At 47.8% G+C, this 21,373-nt stretch overlaps 2 protein-coding genes across 5 annotated transcripts in view; both read right to left on the reverse strand.

Moving 5' to 3' along the window:
- The window catches only part of Flnc (filamin C, gamma), a 30,975-nt gene extending 30,062 nt beyond the window's left edge, over positions 1-913 (reverse strand). For 2 of the 4 annotated variants that reach the window (XM_013019934.1, XM_013019933.1), the window contains exon 1: positions 559-913. In XM_013019934.1, the coding sequence (XP_012875388.1) occupies positions 559-913 (355 nt within the window). The remainder of the gene's footprint in view (positions 1-558) is intronic. The other 2 variants (XM_013019936.1, XM_013019935.1) reach the window with 1 other exon arrangement.
- A 7,320-nt stretch (positions 914-8,233) lies between these two features.
- Positions 8,234-21,373, reverse strand: part of Ccdc136 (coiled-coil domain containing 136) — a 28,288-nt gene continuing 15,148 nt past the window's right edge. The window contains exons 6-12 of the mRNA XM_013019904.1: positions 20,417-20,591; positions 19,739-19,963; positions 18,212-18,706; positions 17,627-17,848; positions 16,529-16,810; positions 15,698-16,018; positions 8,234-8,534 (exon numbers count right to left, since the gene is read on the reverse strand). Of these exons, the coding sequence (XP_012875358.1) occupies positions 8,424-8,534; positions 15,698-16,018; positions 16,529-16,810; positions 17,627-17,848; positions 18,212-18,706; positions 19,739-19,963; positions 20,417-20,591 (1,831 nt within the window). The 3' untranslated portion in view covers positions 8,234-8,423. The remainder of the gene's footprint in view (positions 8,535-15,697; positions 16,019-16,528; positions 16,811-17,626; positions 17,849-18,211; positions 18,707-19,738; positions 19,964-20,416; positions 20,592-21,373) is intronic.

Below are 21,373 nucleotides of genomic sequence, written 5' to 3' on the forward strand. Positions count from 1 at the left end.
ACTGGGATCTGCTTTCTGGCCAGGCCCGAACCCAGCTGCGGGGCACATGCCTGCTAGAGGGCCCCGGTGGAGCAGCGGGGCCACCAGCTAGCTCCCCTTGGCCTTAGAGCCCTGAGCGGTGGGAGGTGGATGAGACCCGCCTTTAGTCTGCTCCTCCCTGTGGAGAGACTGGGAAGCCATTTGTTGGATGGAAGAGACACTCCCCAACAATCAGCAATGGACACCGGCCTTGTCCTGTCAAGCACGCACAAGGTCTGGCGGATGGAAGAGAACCAGTGCGGGCGCATGGGTTGGGTGGGGGAGCTTCAGGGCTCCTAAACGGGAAGGTCTGGATTCAAGGGCTAACCAAAGCGCTCGGTTCAGAAGAGGAGTGTCAAGGCACTGTCCCGGGAGCCTGGCCAGTCAGGGGAGAGACCAGGCCACTGTCCTGTATGCACACGGCGCTCCTCTCAGCTCTCCCCGGCCGGACCGTCCGGCCGGCACCTGTGTCCCCTTCGCGACCCCCCCCCGGGTCACCCCCTCCCCCGCCGTGGCCCTGCCCTTGTGGCCCGCACTGACCGATGGACACGAGCTTGATGTGCTCGCGCTCCAGGAACTCGAGGGCCACGGACACGTTCTCCAGCTTCATCTGGCGGAAGTTGGGGCGCGGGTGGAACTTGCGGTACATGCGCTTCTGGCTGAGCACCTCGAGGAGCGCGATGAGGCGCAGCCCGTCGCTCAGGTCGCGCTGCAGGTCGGTCAGGCGCTTGCCCACGCACTTGAGGTGCTCGTTGCACCAGCGCGTGAACGTGTTCTGCTGGATCTTCTTCCACGGCGCGTCCTCGGCCAGGTCCTTCTCGGTGGACGGCATCTCGTCCGCCTCGTCGCCCAGGCCGAGGCCGGCGGCATCCGAGTAGCCACTGTTGTTCATCATGTTGGCGGGAGGGGGACGGGGACGGTGAGGCCTGGGGTGGGGTGGGGGGCTCGGACTGCGGGTGCTTTCGGGGCGCTGTCGGGGCGGGACCGCGGGACTCGCTGCGCTGCGCTGCGCTGCGCTCTCTCCAAACTTGTGTCGCGCCTTGGCTGGCGGGGCTCTGGCCTGGGCTTCTCGGCCGCGGTCGGTTTGCTCGCTAGCTCACTCTCTTTCTCTCTCCCTCCGGGGGCGGAGCGGTGCTCGGGAAGTGCGGCCCGGGCCCGGGCGGGGGGTTTAAGAAGCCCCTGGGCCGCTGCCCCCCCGCGCCGCGCCCGCGGCCCTGGGGTCCACGTCAGAGCGCCGGCCTCCCAGGAATGCCGCCCGGCCTGCGGGTGGGGGCCCCCGCTCCGCCCGCCCCTCCCCCACGCGGCCCGCGCCAGCCCAGCAGCCGATTAGGGGGTTTCTGCCCCCCCTCGGCCCAGGGCGGGGGGGGTGCGCCCCCACACCCCGAACATCCTAAAACCAAGTCCCACCCGTCAGGGATGAAATAGGCTCCTTCCACAGTTAACTGGGGTTGAAGAGACAAATGGGGAAACTGAGGCCAGTGATGAGGGCCAAACACAGGGAGCTGGTGTTGACAGAATTTTCTAGACAAGTTGGCCAGGCTGTTGACAGGGCCTGGGAGTCCTCCTGGCTCCTAGCCCAGCGTATTGTCCACCTGTGGACAGAGAGGGGAAGTTGTGTATGTGTGTGTGTGTGTGTGTGGTGTGTGTGCGCGCAAAGTTGTGTATGTGTGTGTGTGTGTGTGTGTGGTGTGTGTGCGCGCGTGTGTGCTTGTGTTGAGATGGCCTGAGAGGAAGCTGAGAATTAGGGAGGCTAATTAGGGAAAAGGTTGGGGGGAAGGGCTCCCCTTATCGATCCATTTTCTGATAGAAAAATCTTCATTTGGAGCCTAAACTCAAGGTCACAGGGGGAAAGACCGCGGCTCTTGCCCCTGAATCAGTGTCCCTGTCACCAGCCTATTTGGCCTCATTGTCTCAGAATGAAGCTGAGCTCAGGAAAAGGGTACCCAGTGAGTCACACTTTATGTGCACTTCCCCCAGTCTGACTCAACCGAGGTGTTGAGGGGAAGGAGAGAGATTGCCCCTGGATGCCAGGGAGCCCCCTGGGCAGTATGCCCAACTGGGCCCTAGAGCAGGTTCTCCTAGGGAAAGGCGAGCAAGGCAAACACCAGGGAGAGCCCTGGTGGAGCAGCCAAGGAAAACTGTGACTGGAGCAGGTGGGCAGGGCTAGGGGCAGTGGGCAGGGAAGCCTGAGGGAACCAGGCAGGATGCCTAGGCAGGATTGGGCTTCAGGGCAGGCCCAGAATTGGTAGAGGGTTGGAGAATGGTGGCAGCAGAGAAGCTGAGGCACGCGGAGGAGCTGGCCTGGGATATTTGGTAATTGGTAGCATATGTGTATCCCATTCCTGCCCCACCCCCCACCCCCCTTTGGACCATGCTTCCCCTGATTTCCCTGCTTCTAGACTCAATAAGTCATGCTGGAGCCTGAGAAAATTCTCCAGCCAGGTAGTTCCTGACCCAAGATATGTGATTACTGGTGTTTGGGACTTTATAGGTGATTCATTCTGCCTTACTTCTTTCCTCCTTCAAGGCCTGGTGAAAAGGCAGGAAGTAGTAGGCATCTTTGAGGGCTCTCTCCAGAAAGGTAAAATTAGGGAAGTGCCCATTTTGCACTGAGGGGTTCCTGGGGCGGGGTGGGGGGAGTAAAGCTTTTGATGACAGGGATCCACAAAATCATTTCTTTCAGGCTGAGAAGCTGGCTTGCCAGCTTACCTCGTATGCATGAGGCCCTGGGTTCGATTCCTCAGCACCACATAAGCAGAAAAAAGCCAGAAGTGGCGCTGTGGCTCAAGTGGGAGGGCGCTAACCTTGAGCTGAAGAGCTGAGGGACAGTGCCCAGGCCCAGACTTCAGGCCCCACAACTGACCCCCCCAAAAAAGAAAAAAATCATTTCTTTCTCTTCACACTTAATGAGATTGCCTGGTCTTTAGATAAGGAGGGAGAAGAATAGAAAATGGACCTGCTGTGCATGGCTGGTGGGGGGAGGGGTTGTCTGGGGGCCCTGATAGTGACAGGCAAGGTATAAATAGCTTGGGCCTTGCAGCTCATGTTCTGCGCTCAGGAATTCCACTCTCCTATTGGCAACCCTCTTTCCCTGTCTCCAGAATTGTCATTCTCCCCAAGCCACCTTTATCTTATGGCCAAAACCACCCAGCAGGCACCAGTGTTGGATGCCCAGCTTGGATCTCACAAGGGAACACTCTGTGTGTGTGTGTGTGTGTGTGTGTGTGTAAAGGCAGACTTGTGAGCCAACCAGACGGTAGTAGCTCAGGGCTTCAGTGTTGTCTCTGAAGTTCTGATGAAGAAATGAGACACAAATCTGAAAAATGATGGATACCTCTTAATTGCTGGGGCAAGCAGAAAGAAGGCAGAAGCTGAAAACCCCTTAGTAAACTCTAGTAGTTCATAGTCCTGTCTAGTGGGCATTGTCAGAGGCCTTTAATCAGCCAAGGGCCTGTTAAGGTGGGAGCACTGGGGGGAAAGTGGGCAAGTAGAGAAAAAGCTTGCAAGGACAGCCTCCCTTGCTGTCCCTCCTCAATTCATTTTCTCACTACAGGAGAGACCAGTGTGCAGTCCCTGGGGGACTGAATGGTCAGTCGGCAGAACAGGGTGCAGAATGCCAAGGGATGGTTCTTGTCACCCTCCTCCGAAACTTGAGCCTGTTGCTCTCCAGGATAAATCGGGGCCTGACTCAGGCCCCAGGAGCCAGTCACAGTCAGCCTACCCAGGCACAGGCTGGTGACTCAGCCCTCAATATAGCCCATGAGCCCAGGTCCTAGGCCTGGCCATGCGGGCAGAACAGACCGTGCGCAATGCTGTCCTGGAGGCTGCCAAATGGGGCCCCTTCCCTGAGGAGAGCCAACGTGTTCCTCCTAAAGGGAGGAAGGGGCACCAAGGGGCTTGCAAGGGGTTTTGTCAGCTGAGTATGTGTGGCAGTGCTGGCTGCAGCCCCAAGCCATTTTTAGCCTCATGACTCACCACCTGTCGACCTATCTCAGGAGACCAGGTTGCCTAGATCTTCACCTGGCCTGCCTGTCCCATCAAGAGGGAATGTTCGGGGCTGGGAAGGTGACTCAGTGGTAGAGTGCTTGCCTTGCATGCCTGAGGCCCTGGGTTCGATTCCTCAGCACCACAAAAAAAAAGAAAAAAAAAGCCGGAAGTGGCGCTGTGGTTCAAGTGGTAGAGCGCTAGCCTTGAGCTGAAGAGCTGAGGGACAGTGCCCAGGCCCAGAGTTCAGGCTCCACGACTGGAATCACCCCCCCCACCCAAAAAAAAAAGAGGGAATGTTTGTCAGTCACCTCCATGGGCCATACATAACTTGGGAAGAGCCAAATCTATTTGAGCAGACCCAGGGAACCATGTGTGAGGTGTTTTTTGTTTTTGCTTTTTTTTTGGTACTGGTTCTGGGACTTAAACTCAGGACTGGGATGCTGTCTCTGTGATTTTGTGCTCAGGGTTAGGGCTCTATCACTTGAGTCACAGCTCCACTTCTTTTTGGTAGTTTATTGGAGATGAGTCTAATGGACTATATTGCCTGGGCTGGCTTTGAACTGTGACCCTCTGATCTCAGCCTCTTGAGTGGCTAGGATTACAGGTGTATTCTACTGGTGCTTGGCCTGGAACATTCCCACAGTCACCTGTTATGATTGAAGATTACTCAGGTTTGTAGCAGGCACACTGACTGTTCTTCTGACCTGGATACCAAGAAAGGTGATAGAAGGGTTGCATTTCTCTTCACTTTTGACTTGTTGACTCTTTTGAGCCTCCATTTTCTCATCTGTAAAATGGAGTAATATCCTCAAAGGGATTTTAAACACTATTTTATTGTTACGGTGCTGTGCAGAGGGGTTACCATTTCATAAGTCAGGTAGTGAGTACATTTGGACAGTTACGTCTTCCTTCACTTTCTACTTTCACCCTCCTGTCCCTGCCTACAAGTTGCATAGTTCATTCTTCACATAGTGTTTACTGAGTACCATACCTACATTTGTTCATCCTTCCTCCTTCCACTTCTGTGCCACACTTGCCTCCCTCAAGATAGAAAAAAGAACAAAACAAAAAAGTAAAAACACTACCACCAACAAAAACCCATGTTTCCATTTCTTGGGATTCTTTTTAAGTACTGGCCTTTATGGAACTTAGGGCCTTGTGCCTGCTAGGCAGGCACCTAACTACTTCAGCCACTGGCCAGGCTTTTGGAGATGTTATATTTGAAGTAGAGTCTCATTTTCTGCCCAGGCTAGGCTGGACTTCAATCCTCCTATTTGTGCTTTCTGTGTAACTGGGAAGACATGTGTATGCCACCATACTCAGTCATTGGTTGAGATGAAGTCTCTCCAACTTTTTGCTGGGCTGGCCTCAAACTATAATTTTTCCAATCTGTACTCAAGTAGATAGGATTAGAGGCTTGAGCCATCTTACCTGGCCAAAGGGATTTTAAAAAAGTATGTGAAGAGGAAATAACATGAAAGACTAGCATGGTGCCTAGCATCTAATAGAGGATTTGAAAATTTAGTTAGCTTCCTTTGCTGGGATCTGTGAGACCAAGGAAATACTAAGGAATGGGGCCTCAGATCTGTGTCCACAGCTTGGAGCTCCATGCTATTTCCCTGCCTGTTCCCAGCTTCCTAACACTCAGCCTGCCAGTATCAGAAGCAACAGTTCAGTGATTTTTAGATGCTCCCAGTAGCATCTGGTTCTTACCAGGATTGGCAGGTGGTGGGCTAGGCAGGAATAGCAGAGAGGCCCAACCTATAGGGAGAGGGTAGAAAGCAGGCAGTAGGAAACTGGTTGAAGCCAGGCACCTGTTGCTCATGCTTGTAATTCTAGCTGCTTGGGAGGCTATCAGGAGAACTGTGGTTCAAAGCCAGCCAGGCAGAAAAGTTCATGAGACCCTCTTAAACAAATAGCTTGGGACAGTGGCACATACCAATCATCCTAGCAGTAACAGAAAGCCTAAAAAAGGTAGATCACAGTCCAGGTGCTTGTTTGGACAGGAAGTGAGATCTTATCTCAAAAAACCACTACCAAAAAGGGTTGCTCTGCAGCTTAGTGGTAGAGTACTTGTCTAGCAAGTTTGAAGCCCTGAATTCAAACTCTAGGAGTACCAGGAAAAAAGAGGTGGAGGCTCCTGAAGGTGTTTGAGGTCCTTGTTTTTTGCTTTTTCCACTCTGAGGCACATGCCTTCCCATGAAGACTTAAAATTCAGTGTCTAGTCCCTGGCCTTTTAAAGCTAGCTCAAGTGAACTGAACACAGCAAAAAAAGATCTCTTTTGCATGCTTTGGCAACACAGAATCAAGCCCAGGAGTTCAAACTGAAGAGGGAGAGGCTGGGTTCATCCACTGCGTGCACTCCTTGCTTCAGATGATAGGGTGAACTCCATCAAGGCCTTGGCTATCAGGTGGAGGGGAGGGCTATGCTAAAAGTAGTTGAGTGCTAGCCTTGAGCTAGAGAGCTCAGGGACACACCCAGGCCCTGAGTTCAAGCCCTGTGGCTGATTTAAAAAAATCTAGATGAGAATAACCACTCATAAAGGCCTTGGCAGGAATGAAGGTAAAAATCAATTTTGCACAAATTATCCTGGTAGTGTTGTCCCCTCTTAGATCCCTTCTCAATCCTCTGTCTTCATCTAAGCTCCGGGAGGCTGACCTTGAGAGATTACCTCACCTGAGCACCTTTACTCTCTAGTGCCCTGCTGGGTTCTGCCAGTGAGACCCCACTGGGAAATTGGCAGGTGGGCAGAAAGTAGGGGACTGAAGAGCCTTCTACTTCCTCATGGCACTGTTGCAGATTTCTTCTCTCTCTTCCCCATCTCACTTCCCTCCAACCTAGGGGAAGCATGTCACAATTTCCCATTGTTGCTAGGGCTTGTGTTTTCCACAATTTTATTTACTTACTTATTTTGGTGCCAGTACTGAGGCTGGAACTCAGGGCCTTGCACTCTTGCTTGGCTTTTTCATTCAAGGCTAGCACTCTACTACAGCTCTACTTTCAGCTTTTTACTAGCAAATTGGATAGAAGAGTCTCATGGGCTTTTCTGCCTAGGCTGGCTTTGAATTGCAATCTCAGCCTGCTGGATAGCTAGGATTATAGTTGTGAGGCACCTAGATTCAAATTTCTTATTAGTTCTAAAGCTACCTTCTGTATATAGTCCCTTTGTTAAATTTTCTACTGTTAAAGCTTCAAGTATCATTTACTACCAGGATCTTGACTGAGTCATCTTTGTGAGCCAGGCACTGGTGGCTCACACCTATAACCCTAGCTATTCAGGGGGCTGAGATCTGAGGATCGCAGTTCAAAGCCAGCCTGGGCAGAAAAGTCCTGTGAGACTCTTATCTCCAATTAACCACTCAAAAACAGGGCCTAATCCCTGAGGGTTTTTGTTTGTTTTTTGTTTTTGTTGGTCCTGTGGCTTGAACTCAGGGCCTGGGCACAATCCCTGAGCCTCTTTGTGTTCAAGACTAGTGCTCTACCACTTGAGCCACAGTGCCATTTTTTTTTCTGAGTAGTTCATTGGAGATAAGAATCTCACAGACTTTCCTGTCCAGGCTGGCTTTAAACTGCTCCTCAGATCTCAGCCTCCTGAGTAGCTAGAATTACAAGGCTTGAGCCATTGGCACCAGGCTCTGTGAGCCTCTTGAGTCACAGGGACTAAGCCACAAGGTTTCCACACAGATCTTCTCTAGGGCATCCTCCCATAGATGGAGTTGGTCATTTTGTGCCCCCACCCGCACCCTTTAGAACCCAGGTAGGGCTAACAAGTCCAGATCAATCTCTGCAATTGCACTGGCAGTGCAGGGACCAGTCTCATACCTGAGGTCATGTGTAGGGTGAAAGAAATCATAGACTTTTTTTTTTGTTCATTATGGGGCTTGAACTCAGGGCAGGGGCATTGTCCCTGAGCTTTTTGCTCAAAGCTAGTGCTCTACCACTCTGAGACACAACTTGACTTCCAGTTTTCGAGTGGTTAATTGGAAATAAGAGTCTCATGGACTTTTCCTGCCTGGGCTGGCTTTGAACTTTGATCCTCAGATCTCAGCCTCCTGAGTAGCTAGGATTACAAGCATGAGCCACTGGTGCCCGGCTCATAGGCTCTTATATGAGAGACTTGGATGAAGGGAAACTGCTCTGTTCTGGTCATGTGAAAGCATTTAGTAAATAAAAAGCCACAACATCTCAGGGAGTTAGGTTGACAATTTAATTACAAGGAACCCAGGTTCTTATACAAGGCAGAAAGTGGGAGCCAGCAGCAACTCCTCTTGGCCTTTCGAGCCTAAGTGACTGAGGCAAGGAGGTGGAGACACACGGGACACGTGGGTGGGGTGGGAGCTCTGGCACAGTGTGTCCTGCCCAAAGGTGAGGGTAGCGGCTGCTGGGGATATGCCCTCAGGGCTGGCCCAGGTCTGCATCACTCCAGGAGGCAGAACTCTGTCTCCTGCGGTCGCATGTTGGGTAAAACGTAAAGAGCCACAGCTGCGATAGCCAAGAATACCATAGGCTTCCACATCCCAAACATGTTCTGTGGGGACCAAAGAAAAATAGTGAGTGCCTTGCTTTCTCAACCCTTCCCTAAGCCAGATATCATCTGCCTGCTGGTACTGCACAAAGACAGCTCAGGACAGCATGGCTGAGCATCTCTCTCCTCCTGGGTAACCAGTGGAGACCATATGGCCCCTTGATCCAGGCACCACTAGATGCTGGACACATCACCTTAGGTGATCCCTGAATTTATGTCCCCATTTCTTCCAACAGAATGAGAATATATATAACAGACAGCCTTCATTGATTTTCCACGCAATGCAAAAGAAAGGTGAGATAATCTGGGGCTTTTGGGGAAAGCAGCAGCACCTGGTGAGCTCTGTGGGGAGTGGGAGGGAATTGACTGAGAATCAAGAAGAAGGAAAAGGAGACTGAGAGTGAAGGGAAGAAAGAACATTGCAAAGCGCAGGTGAACAGAAGGTGCCTGGGCAGCCAGCCCTCTGCACAAAATGATGTTACTTCAAGGAAATTCAAGGCAGTCTGTTACTAGCGCTGGGAGGCAAATAAATGTCAGAGTCATTATACACTCTCTCCACATCTCCTGGCTCAAAGACTGACTTACTGATGTGTTTTAGTGTGCAGAGGCCTCTAGACACTGCTGGCCCCTGGCAAACCCTGCTGATACATGGTCAGAAATAACATCTCAGAAGTTATCCAAAAAGGGCCCATTTGGAAATCTTAGATAAGAAAATATATATATGGGAAACAGTTCCTATTTTTGCTATTCTTTGTACTGTAGTACTTGAAAGATGGAACTCAGATTTTTGAGTCATGAGTTTTGGTATCGGGTATAAGAAGGACAGCTTTAGGTAAAAGTGGATAGAGCCTCTTAAAGCTAAAAAGGTATTTGCTCAGAGAATTATTGATGATTTTAAGCCAACTATTAAAGGGCAAAAAAAATCTCCTAAGGTTGTAGAAACAGTTACTAAGAAGAACAGAAGATAGGAAAAGGAAAGCAAAATAATGTTGGAAATGGGTATACAGAAAAATCCATGTAAATCAACTAAGCAGGGCAAGGTGGTACCTATCTGCAGTCCTAGCACCTGGGAGGAAGAGGTAGAAGGGCTGTTAGGACAAGACCAAAACAAGACTGCCAAATAAATAAAGGGGCAAATAAAAAATAAGCCAGGTTTGGTGGCTCATCCCTATAGTCTTCACCACTTAGGAGGCTGAGATCAGGAGGATTAAAGCTCAAAGCCAGTCTGGACAAAAAGTGTTCAAGACCCCCATCTCAACCAATAGCTGGGTATGGTGGTAAGTACCTGTCATCCCAGCTACAGTGGGAAGTATAAATAGGGGGATCATATTCCAGGCTGGCTCAGGTAAAAAGCAAGATTATATCTCAAAAAAACAACTAAAGCAAAAGGGCTAGAAGTGTGGTCCAGGTGGTAGAACACCTATCTAGCAAGTGCAAAGCCCTGAGTTCAAATGCCAGTACCACCACCAACTAAAAAACCGAGAAAAGACCTAGAAAAATTTTTACATGCTCAGAAATTTGTTTCCTGATGAGCACTGCTAAAAACTCAGTCTGTTTTTAAAGGAAGAACTGAATTCCGTAACTGTGAACTGGTAAATTACATTGGGTGGAAGCAAGATTCTGGACTGGATATATAAAGGTATAGTTTGGTCCCCAAGGGCTTCTAGAAATCACAGGTTTTGGGACTGTATTACCAAATTGACAAACTACACTGGGGACTTAACCAAGGTGTTTGAAAAGATCTTCCTGGAAATTCTTGCAGATAACATTGGGAAGTAAGAGCAGGCTGACAGAACAGTCTGCTATAGAACCATTAGTTAGGTGGCCAGTGAGCTGAAAGAAGAGCCCTGCAAGGTGACACTCTTTGGGCTGGATCCTCACTTGTAACTTGGATGAAAGCATGGGAGGTGATCTTGTCGCCCTGGAGGATGACAGGAACGAAAGTGAGTGGCTGGTGAACATTCAAAACAACAATAAACTTCACAGGTTAGAACTGTGGACTATCAATCTAATAGGAACATTGACAAGTTCAGCCTTTCAACCCCAAACAATGCAATGCTAACAGAAAACAGGGAAGATGTGCTTAACATCTGCAATGTTCAAAAGGGGTTTTCATAAATAAGACATAAAGGACATTAATGATATTAGTGACACAAAGAGGTAAACTAATGAGATATGAAGTTTCACAAACAAAAGTATGGTGTCTTTCTGATTACTGTGGGCCAACCAAGGAAATGTTCTTGGAATGAAGAAAGATAATACAAGGAACAATTTCTCCCCATCCCTTTCCTTTTCCCTTCCCCTCTCTCTCTCTGTTCCTTCCTTCCTTCAGCAAGGTTCTCCTATGTAACTCAGACTCTTTTTTTTTTGTTGTTGTTGGTCGTGGGTCTTGAACTCTGGGTCTGATGCTGCCCCTGAGCTCTTCAGCTCAAGGTGAGCATTCTACCACTTGAGCCACAGTGTCATATCCGGTTTTCTATTGGTTAACTGAGGGTAAGAGTCTCATGGACTTTCCTGTCCGGGCTGGCTTTGAACCATGATCCTTAGATCTCAGCTTCCTGAGTAGCTAGGATTACAGGTGTGAGCCACCTACCCACCTTGGCCTAGAACTCCTGATCCTCCTGCCCCTTCCCTCCTGAGAGCTAGGATTACAACTGTGCATACTTGGCCAGGATTCAAATTTTACCTGCTGTCAATATTAAGTCCTAATCTTGATTCATAATTTCTTGGCTGTATTCATCTCTCTCAGCCTTAGTTTTATCATATATAAAATGACAACAGTAAGTACTTCCTCATAAGGTTGCTATAAAGATTAGTTAACATATGTAAAGTGATTACAGCAATGCCAGGTACATAGTATGCCTTATGGAAGTATATGGCCTTTTTATTATTTTGTAATATTTTATATTCTAAAGTGTTTTCCGTATGTTAAGTCATCTGATCCTTACAGAGAACTATAAGGAAGGCAGACCTTAACTATTCTTTGTTTACATTTTGCTCCTTGAGAGGGAGCAAAGCCCATAAGAGGAGACAGACAACCAAATCACTTTGTCAGGTATACTTTCACTTCACTATGTTCTTGGACAGAGCTCTGGGAATAGCGGGTCCCCTAAGAGGACCCTTAGCAGTTCTTTATACTCTGGTTGGACCTGGCAAAAGGCTTTGACTAAGTGCTTTGTATCTTATCCAATAGGGACTCAAGAATTCTGGAAGCATACAGGGAAAGCACAGGTATTAGGAGAGGCCTCTGTCACTAAAGGAGCTGACTATCAATGAAGTAATAACTGGAATGCCTAAAAGAAGACGGAAGGAAGCAGAAGTGAGGAAGAGACAAAAATGGGTAGAAAATGGTGAGATGCCACCAACAATTATTTCAGCGGCCAGTCTGAACCTCTGCACTAAGCTAACCATGCTTGATTTATAAAAGCATGAGAGGAGAGGGCAGGGAGATCAAAATAACAGAGAACAGCTTATGGGTTCTAAGAGGCAAGTGCAACTTAGCATCTATCTTAAGCCACGAGACAGTCTGCCTCCTGAATTGGGCATCCTGTGAACAGACCAGTTTCATAAGAACTGGTTTGAAGGAGAGGTGTCTAGAACACAGCAGACTTGATTTCTAGCTAGTAGAGATTTTATTTTTACCAATATCATATTCTTTCCAGAAAACTGGAATCTGGCCCCCAAAAGGGATAAACTGAGAACTATACATAATTTGGTCTGTGTTTTCTGGGGACCAGAAGTCCCATATCAGAGAACTTTTTAGGTTCAGAAACTACATTATATGTCACGGATTCAGCTCCACTTTTATCTCATTCAATTGTTTCTGGGAGCCAAGCACTGTTGGCCTATACACCTCTAAGCCTCATTACTCAGGAAGCCCAGGTCTGAAGACTGTAGTATTCAGTCAGCCTGAGCAAAAAGTCCACAACACTCTATCTCCAAATAACCAGCAAAAAAAAGAAGCTTCACTGGTGGTGTGGCTCAAGAGATAGAGCACTAGCCATGAGTGGGGAAAAAAAGTAACAACATGAGGCCCTGAGTTCAAGCTCCATTACTTACACACATGCACATATGTGCGCAGGCACACACACACACACACACACACACACACACACATTCTTGGGAGGACCAGAAGGATCATGAACTTTCAGACATCCTCTCTTAACCACCAAGACATGGAGTGATTTCTTATTTTGCCATTTTACCATCCTGGGTAGAAGTAAAAGCTTAATGGTGGCTTAAGCTTGTAATCCTAACTACTTGGGAGTTGGAGATCAGAGGATCATGGCTCAAGGTCAACCTAGGCATAAAAGTTCATGAAATTCCATCTTAACCAATGGCTGGGTACAGTGGAGCATGACCAGCTATGGTGAGGAAAGCACACTGGTGGGGCATAATAATATACTCCTGTCACCCCAGAAACATAGAAGAATACCAGCAGGAGGACCATACCCCAGGCCAGTTCAGGTATAAAGCAGATCTTATCTTTAAAACAACTAATACACACACACACACACACACACACACACACACATACACACACACACACAGTAGTTGACAGTAGCAACAGATAGTTTATCCAAGTTTCTCCAAGTCAAGAAAAGAAATTCAAATCATGCCTGTGGTAAACATTCTAGTTTCCTGTGTTTTATGTATGTCAAAGACATCTTTAAGAAGTTATAGGCTTTTGCAGCAGACCAAGAAAAAGCCAGAGCTGAAACTTAGACCATAGCATCACCTATTGTACAATGGCCAAAGCAAGAAGCAAGCAGCTGGGTAGGGAAGAAGAGAAAAAGCAATACCAGTACCTGTGTTAGGATGATGTCTCAGCCCACCAGCACCAGAGCAGAGCTGATATGACCACCAGGCCTACGAGAGGCAAGGAGAAGATGGGGGGATTGGGGACAGTGGATGGCTACAACACATCAAATGAGAGAGAAGCACAAGAGACCAGGAGATGTGACGTGGTATGAAGAAACAAACACAATCCAACAGGTAATGAAGATGAGAACAAAGGGAAAAGAGAGAAGAATCAAGAGGTTAAAACCCATGTAAGCAGTAGCATTTCTTCTCTGCTCCCTGGGCCTTGAGGAGAGCAGAGGAGTACTTCCCACCAGCAGCCTGCAGAAGTTGGAAAACTGGGTTAAGCAGCTAGCTAGGTCCAAATGAGGCAGCAAGGCCAGTTTTGTCTTGTCATGTACTTCTATCTTGTCAAGTACTAGTTAGTTGTACCTAGTCTTGAGGGTCACACACTCTAAAAATGTGATGTTTCAAAGGATAACAGAGTGGACATCCTTAGAGGAGCAGAGTAGACACTTTTCCTACAGCCAGTCTTCAGCCAGGCTACCTGTCTGCCTTGCTTTCCATCAAGTTTCTTGAATTTTGAACTCCAGTTCCTACAGTCCTCTAGGAGTCTCCTGCTTAATGCACTAAAACAAGGTAACAGTAGAGAAGAGCTAGTTATCTGCAACAGCTTTCTAGCAAGATGTTGAACTGCCTGCAAAGATGCAGGACCCTCTAGGGCAAAACCACGTGTAGAAACAAGCAATGGATTCTACTCCAAAGGACGAAGATCAGGTCTGGTATTAGAAATGTCCCCAAGGTCAAGAAACCTTTGAGGCTCTGAGCCAGCTTCTGGTGGGATATGATGAGATGAGTTCAAAGAAATATAACCCTAGGGAAAGGCTATAGTTGCTCCTATGGCTTACATCCCAAGCAACAGTCCTGCAATGAGGTTAACAGGGAACTGTAGATTGAATCCTTGGCTTGTATAGCAGACTGAACTGCTGGAAAATCCAGATATCCTTAGAGTTGACAGAATAATCCTATCCCAAGAGACCTAACTTTCTTTTCCTGTGTTTAAAGGGACAGAAAGGATCTGTGATATAAACTGAGGGCTTTATTCAGGATGTTCTTATAACTCAAGAGCCCCTAAAGCAGGAATTCAGCTGGTGCACACCAACAGAGATGCACCACTCATGAAAAGAACAAAATACATCTGTGTCATTGGCAAATTGCCTCTGTCATCCTGGCATATATGCTTACATATCTCCATTCCAATCTCTCAGTAATCTAACAGCTAAATAAAGGGTTGGGCAGTGGCTAGCATGGACTGGCCATGGCCAATGCCCCTGCTGAACAGACTAAAATTGACAATCATTCTTTTTTATTTTTTTTTTGGTCGGTTGTGGGGTTTGAACTCCGGGCCTGGGTGCTGTCCCTGAGCTCTTCAGCTCAAGGCGAGTTCTCTCCCACTTGACCACAGCACCACTTCCTGTTCTCTGGTGGTTAAATGGAGATAAGAGTCTCACGGACTTTCCTGCCAGGACTGGCTTTGAACTGTGATCCTCAGACCTCAGCCCCCTAAGTAGCTAGGCTTACAGGCGTGAGCCCCTGGAGCCAAGCTCTGACAATCATTCTTTTTATTTCTTTTTGTCAGTCATGGGGCCTGAACTCTGGGCCAGGGCGCTGTCCCTCAGCTCTTCAGCTCAAGGCTAGCGCTCTACCACTTGAGCCACAGCACCACTTCTGGCCTTTTCTGCTTATATGGTGTGGAGGAATCGAACCCAGGGCCTAATGCATACAAGGCAAGCATTCTTCCGCTGAGCCACCTTCCCAGCCCTGACAATCATTCTTGATCACCACCAGACCCGGCCCTCACATCTGGCACTATGTAGAACCCAAACCTACAAAGGAGAGATTAATCCCCCTCCCCACACTCCTAACTGCATAGACAAAGATGGACTCTAACAGGGTGCCATGGGCAGACTTGCCCGGGCAGAAATGCCCTGAAGGCCTCATCTTTTCAAGGTCTTTCTGCAGTGCCAAGGAGAGGAGTAAGGGAACACTCTCAACATAGAAAGGTAACAAGGCCTACTGTGCAAATGAAGCGACATAAGATTCCAAAGACGCCACCTTGGCTCCCAGAAAAGGTGGTCATTGTGAGACAGTCCCATATCTAATTGGCCAAAGGTTGCCATTTTCCTCGGAAATATTGCTCTCTCAACTCTGCTCTCCATTCCCACTTTCCCCATGTGACATCAGACCTTGCAGTCACTGTCCTCTTCTCCTACAGAAGTCTACCCTTGGGAGGGCCACCCCTGAAAACTGGGGAACCTGGACCCAAGTTTCATTTCCCCGTGATTCAGCCTTTTGGCTATGGTTACCTTTTTGCTCTCAGAAATATTAAGGGGATTGCCATCGTCAGCTGTTTCAGAAGAGTCATCATCATCATCTTCATCTTCATCTTCGTCATCATCATCATCGTCGTCATCATCGTCTTCCTTATCCCCTGGTTCTTTGTGCTCTTCAACTTCACCCTGACCATCTGTTGGCTTAATTTCCCCAGCAGCTAGGTCGTAACATGCCTCCTTCATAGCGTGCATTCGTTTTCTTTTTTCTTCTCCCGTCTCTTCTTTCTCTTTCTCACAGTCTAGCTGTTCTAATTGCGTCTGACTGGCCTTGTAGTACAGTAAAACCTCCAGACTCTGTGGGGTGGAGGTAGGGTAGGATGGGGCTGCTGTTAAGAATCTTACATTCATGACAATGCTGTACTATTTCCAGAAAACTTCACTTGCATCATGTCACAGTGCCAGGGTGCAGCACTATATTCAGAAACTGCAAACTAGTCTTCCCAGCATAATGTGGAGGGGAGTCATTCATACCTAGCCTCTTGGGGCCAACATATCTATTTTTTCATTAAGTCATTCCAATCAACTACTATAGCTCAGATTCTTGGGTTCTGCATCTTAACTCGGTTGATTCCATCATACCCAATCCTCTTTCACTTACTAGTATAGAATTACTTTGAACAAATTCCATTCTTCCCATATAGTTGCCCTCTTCATCTGACCAAAATGGAACTCCCATGGACACTTAGGGATCCCAGGAGCCTTTCTACAAATACCTTACGTGGCAGAAATGAGAATGGAAATGATGCTTCTTCCCAGGGCCTCCTTCACCCTTCTGCCCAACTGGCTGCTAAAGCTGTGACTCACCTTTTGTTTATCAAAGCTGTCCTCGGAACTGTCTGGGCACTGGCTAACTGCCTTTTTCTTTTTAACCCCATTGGCATTCTTGTTCATATTCTTATTGCCATTCTTTCCCCTGGTATCTTTGCCAGAGGAGGGCTTTCTCTCTTTGAGTTGACGGAGCTCTTCCTGGCAGCACTGCAGTTGCCCCTCCAGCTGCTCCTGCACTGCCAGAAGCCGCCCCTGCTCGTCCATGCTAGCCTGGTACTGCAGCTGCAGCTCCCGAAGCTTGGTCTGCAGTTCTTTGATCTGTTGGCAGTGGAGGTCAGTTACCCAGAGCTGGCCTCACCCAGCCAGCAAAAGCCCTACTTGGGCAATCCATGACTCAGGAATCTCCCTGATAAAGCCCATCTGGAAATGGACTACATACTTTTAGAAGTAGCTTTTCCCTGACTTGAGATGCCTAAAGATTTTTATCTAACATGATAAAAAATAATGTTTTACATTGTTGTTTTTTTTAACCAAGACCTACCTGGGGAATAAAGCTGAGCCTCAGACACTTATTAAATATTATATGGGAAATATATTTTATATAATTATATATTATATAATCAATATAATTACATAATTTATATCATATAATAAATATGATTCTTATATAATTCCTTATATAATTCTTTTATCAGGAACTTCAACTTCACCCAACTCTTTTACTCTAACAGGTAAGTTTACTTAAGGAACTCTGTTCACAAGCTTGACAGTATTCTGGACTCCCACACCTCTGGAAACAGACGTGCTTACAATCTAGCTGGAAAGACAAGAAAACTGGTCTCATTATGATGGGAATTGGCTCTAAGGAAGTACTCTAGGACACAAGGCAAGAGAAAGAATATAAGTAAGGGCAAAGGGAAGTAGAGAAAAGTTCCAAGAAAGGAGTCTGGATAACTAGTACATCACACCATGGAAGGCCATAAAGTGTCTTTCAGCCTGAATAATGTCCATCAGATAGCTGCCTGGCCTCTTGGGATTCCATTTCCCTGCTCTACCCTTCTCTTTGTAGCTTCTGGAAAAGGGCTATTACCTCTTGTCTCTGGAGACTCCTAGGAGAAACCCTGACAAAATTACCTCATTCTTGTCGCACTGGGGAGCTGCAGGTTTTTCACAGGTGTCAATGCATGCCTTCAATTCCCTCTCACACTCGTTCAGCTCTTCCTTCAGCTCTGTCTGCTTGCATAGCTGCTTGTTCATCTGCTTTTGCAGCTGGCAGTGGTCCTCCTGGCTCACCTGGTACAGGGCCTGTACTGCCTGCAGCTTGGTTAGCACCTTGGCCACCAATTCCTCAAATTGCTGTGGAGGGCAGGGAGCAATGATGGCACCCAAGAAGAATGTGACCTCCACCCCGTATGCCAGGCCTTTCCTTAAATACAGAACAGTGGCTACAAGGATCTGGAGATGGCTTGGGGAATGGGGAGCTGTTATTTCTTCCCATGAAGAGCATCTGCACTGAGACCTTGGTCTCTGTCCAGATGAAGAAACCTTTGTAGGAGAGGGGCTGAATGGGATGCATGGCTGCTGAGGACAGAAGCCTTATTTACTTCCAGGAGATCCCTAGATCAGCTCTGAACCTATTTCCATCTCATTCCCCTGGTGCTATTTTCCTAGAAAGGAGCCTGGGTCTCCCTGTCTGACCTGTTACCTGGTGCTGATTACCTCTAAGTCTTCAGGATCAGCTGGCTCCTCATCAGGATTGCTGCTGGTATAACTCCTCTGAAAGGTCTCAGAACTACTAGGGCTGCTGTAACTCTTCTTAAGGGAAACACAGCTGCTAGAGCTGTAACTCTTCTGGTAGGCCTCATTGGAATTGGTGCCACTGTCATAGCTCTTGAGGAAGTTCTCATTGCTGACTTGAGTGCTACCGTAACTCTTCTGATAGCTGTCATTCTCATCGATGGTGCTGTCATAACTCCTCTGTAAGTTGTCATTGCTGGCACAGCTCTTCCTGTAGACCTCAAGGCTCTTTCTAATGGCAGGGGACTGTACTTGAAGCAGCTGCATTTCTTCTAGGCAGAGCTGCAAGTCGGCCTGCAGCCTTTTCCGCTCCTCCGAGAGCCGCCCATGTTCCAATTGCAAAAGCTCCTGTTCTGTGTGACTCGAGTTATACAGCACCTGCAGAGCCTGCAGTTGTTCTATGAGCAACTTGGGCTGCTGGGTGGGGGGCAGGAGACAGCACCATTACTCTGAGACATTTTAGTTCTCCTAGCTGCCCCTCGCCCAGGGCAGATGTCTAAGCACTGACCCGACCAAACCTATGCCTGTCTCACCAGGTCTTTGTCTTGGATTTAGCCTATAGATGACTAGTATGTCATCTATATGGCTCATTGGGGAAAATCTTCCCAAGACAAATACACCATGATTTGGGGGCTTTCCTTTCTTCTGGCTTCTGCATTCTGGCACACCATGCTGTCTCTCTGAAGCACTGTGAGGTGGGTCTCAAGATCACCCTGGCTCCCTACTCCACCCTCTTCTCAGTCAGGTGTGTCCATTTTTCTGACCTTTAGGCTCAGTCTCACCCATGCACCCCTAATGCTAAAGTCATCCCAGAGCCTTGAATATGTTACATACGTGCAGGCAGTGCCAATAACCTATTTATTACGCTGTTTATCTGGGAGAGGATGGGCCCGGATTTGTCATGTACAAAGTCCCAAAAGGTTATGTTTCTTGTGTGTGTGTGTGTGTGTGTGTGTGTGTGTGTGTGTTGTGCATGTTTTTTTTGGTAGTTAACTGGAGGTAACAGTCTCATAAGCTTTCTTGCCTGTCTTTGAACACGATCCTTAGATCTCAGCCTCCTGAGCAGCTAGGCTTACAAGCATGAGCCATTGGGACACAGCTGTTAAGGTTAATTCTAAGAAATCCAAACATTGAACTGATTATGTACATCTTGAAAATGATACATTGATGGGATTTGTGTCTAATGGTCAGATGTACACTTGTGGCCATGTCAACTTTATTCTACATGGTCACAGCATTTCAGCTGGCATGCCTTCTGGGTGAGGCCCTCAGAATACCTATGGCCACATGGTAGTCCTGGCTAGGAAAGGGGGGCTTTTGCCTCATTATTTGCCACCCTGTGTACAGTCCTCGCTAAACAAACTTTCCTGACTTGGACTCTTGCATGGGGCTCTTTCTTTGTAATGCTGCTGTGCTCAGGAGAGCTGTTTCCCTTCTTGTTATGTTTACCTTATTCTCACAATTTGAGGACTTAGGATATTTGGCATCTTCATGGTTCTCCAACAGTTCCTGGACATTGGAGTCTTTGACATCTTGCAGCTCTTTGTGCAGCTCTAGCTGTTCTTTTAATACACACTCTTGGTTCTGTATCAGTTTTTTTTGTTCATCCTGCATGCCTTGGTACAGTAGCTGCAGTTCACACAGGTCTTGTAACTTTTTAAGCAGATCCTGACTCTGAGGTGGGGAGGGGTGGGGGAGGAAGGAAAATGGATTGTTAAAGGGAAAGCCTCTGCTGGGTCTCATTCCTGATGGGCTGTCTTTGTGTTGGCTTCACATGGCCTAACTGAAGACACGGGGTCTTTCTACTGAGACCTGCTAATTGACTAGCAATGATCTCTTATGTGTACCTTTTGTAGTTTACAAAGTGCTTCCAGAGGCACTGCAGGGAGACTGAATATCTAGGTATAAAATGCATCATAGATTCCAGAAAATAAAATATATTTTAAGATGCAAAGCCCTGATGAAGAAAATAGAAACCTTAATCAACCTTAGGGAGCTGTCTGGTATGGAGAAAGGAGGGAAACATTTACACCCCCATCCTTCTCTCTTCCCCTGGGTCAGCTATGCCAGGAAAGTTTCTCAAAGCAGCCTCCCCATGATTAGCAGCCATGCCCTGGCAGTGGGTACCTTACGGTAGAGGCCACATTTGGGTAGTGGAAATGTGAGCCTGTGCAGCTCTTCCTGCAGCTGGCCCTGCTCCTCCTGCAGCCTCCTCTGATCCTCCAGGAGCTCACACTGCTCCATCTGCAGATGCCCCATCTCCTTCTGACTGGTCTTGAACTTGTCCTGCAATTCTGTCAGCCTGGACATCAGTACATCACACTGTGGGTGGGGAGGGGTAAGCTGTGAGTGGTTACTTGGCAAGATACATGTCTGTGGGTCAGGCAGCGTAATGATGGGCTCTCCTATCTTCTGCACCTCCCTGTCCATCCCATTGGACTGATCATCGGTGCAGACCAGGCCTCCATGCTAAAGCGGAACCCCAGCAAGCTGCTCTGCACTGTCGATGCCTGCTTTTTGAGCATCGTTTGAGAAGGGGTGCTATCGATACCCTCCTTTTCCTTCTCCCTGCCTCCATGTTCTTTCCCTTTTCCCTTCTCTACCCTTTCCTGTGTTGTACCATCTTCTTACCCTGCTACTCTCTTTACCATCAGTTGTTTTTGTAAGTCACTGTGTTCTCCTTATCAATATGTCTGGGCACAGAAAGGCAAGTAGACTGTCATCTTCCCAATCTTCTACCTTCTGAAGTCCATTCTCTGGGACACAGCCTGCTGAGTGGGTATTCTAGCAGAATGTGACCGGCTCCATTAACAGCAAGACTCACGTGCACTTTCTCCAACATGTTTCAACACCTTCCCACTGTGAATCTATAATTACTCAGTGGGGTAAATGGCAATGTCTTGTATTTTTTACACTATGGAGAAGCAAAGTGAATAAAGCTTACGTATCACTAAGATTTATTACTAAAAGGAAATGAGAAAAATTACTCTTTTTTTTTTTTTGGTCCGGTTGTGGGGCCTGAACTCTGGGCCTGGGCGCTGTCCCTCAGCTCTTCAGCTCAAGGCTAGCGCTCTACCACTTGAG

The sequence above is a fragment of the Dipodomys ordii genome, unplaced genomic scaffold (assembly GCF_000151885.1).
Source record: "Dipodomys ordii isolate 6190 unplaced genomic scaffold, Dord_2.0 Scaffold48, whole genome shotgun sequence".
NCBI lineage: Eukaryota > Metazoa > Chordata > Mammalia > Rodentia > Heteromyidae > Dipodomys > Dipodomys ordii.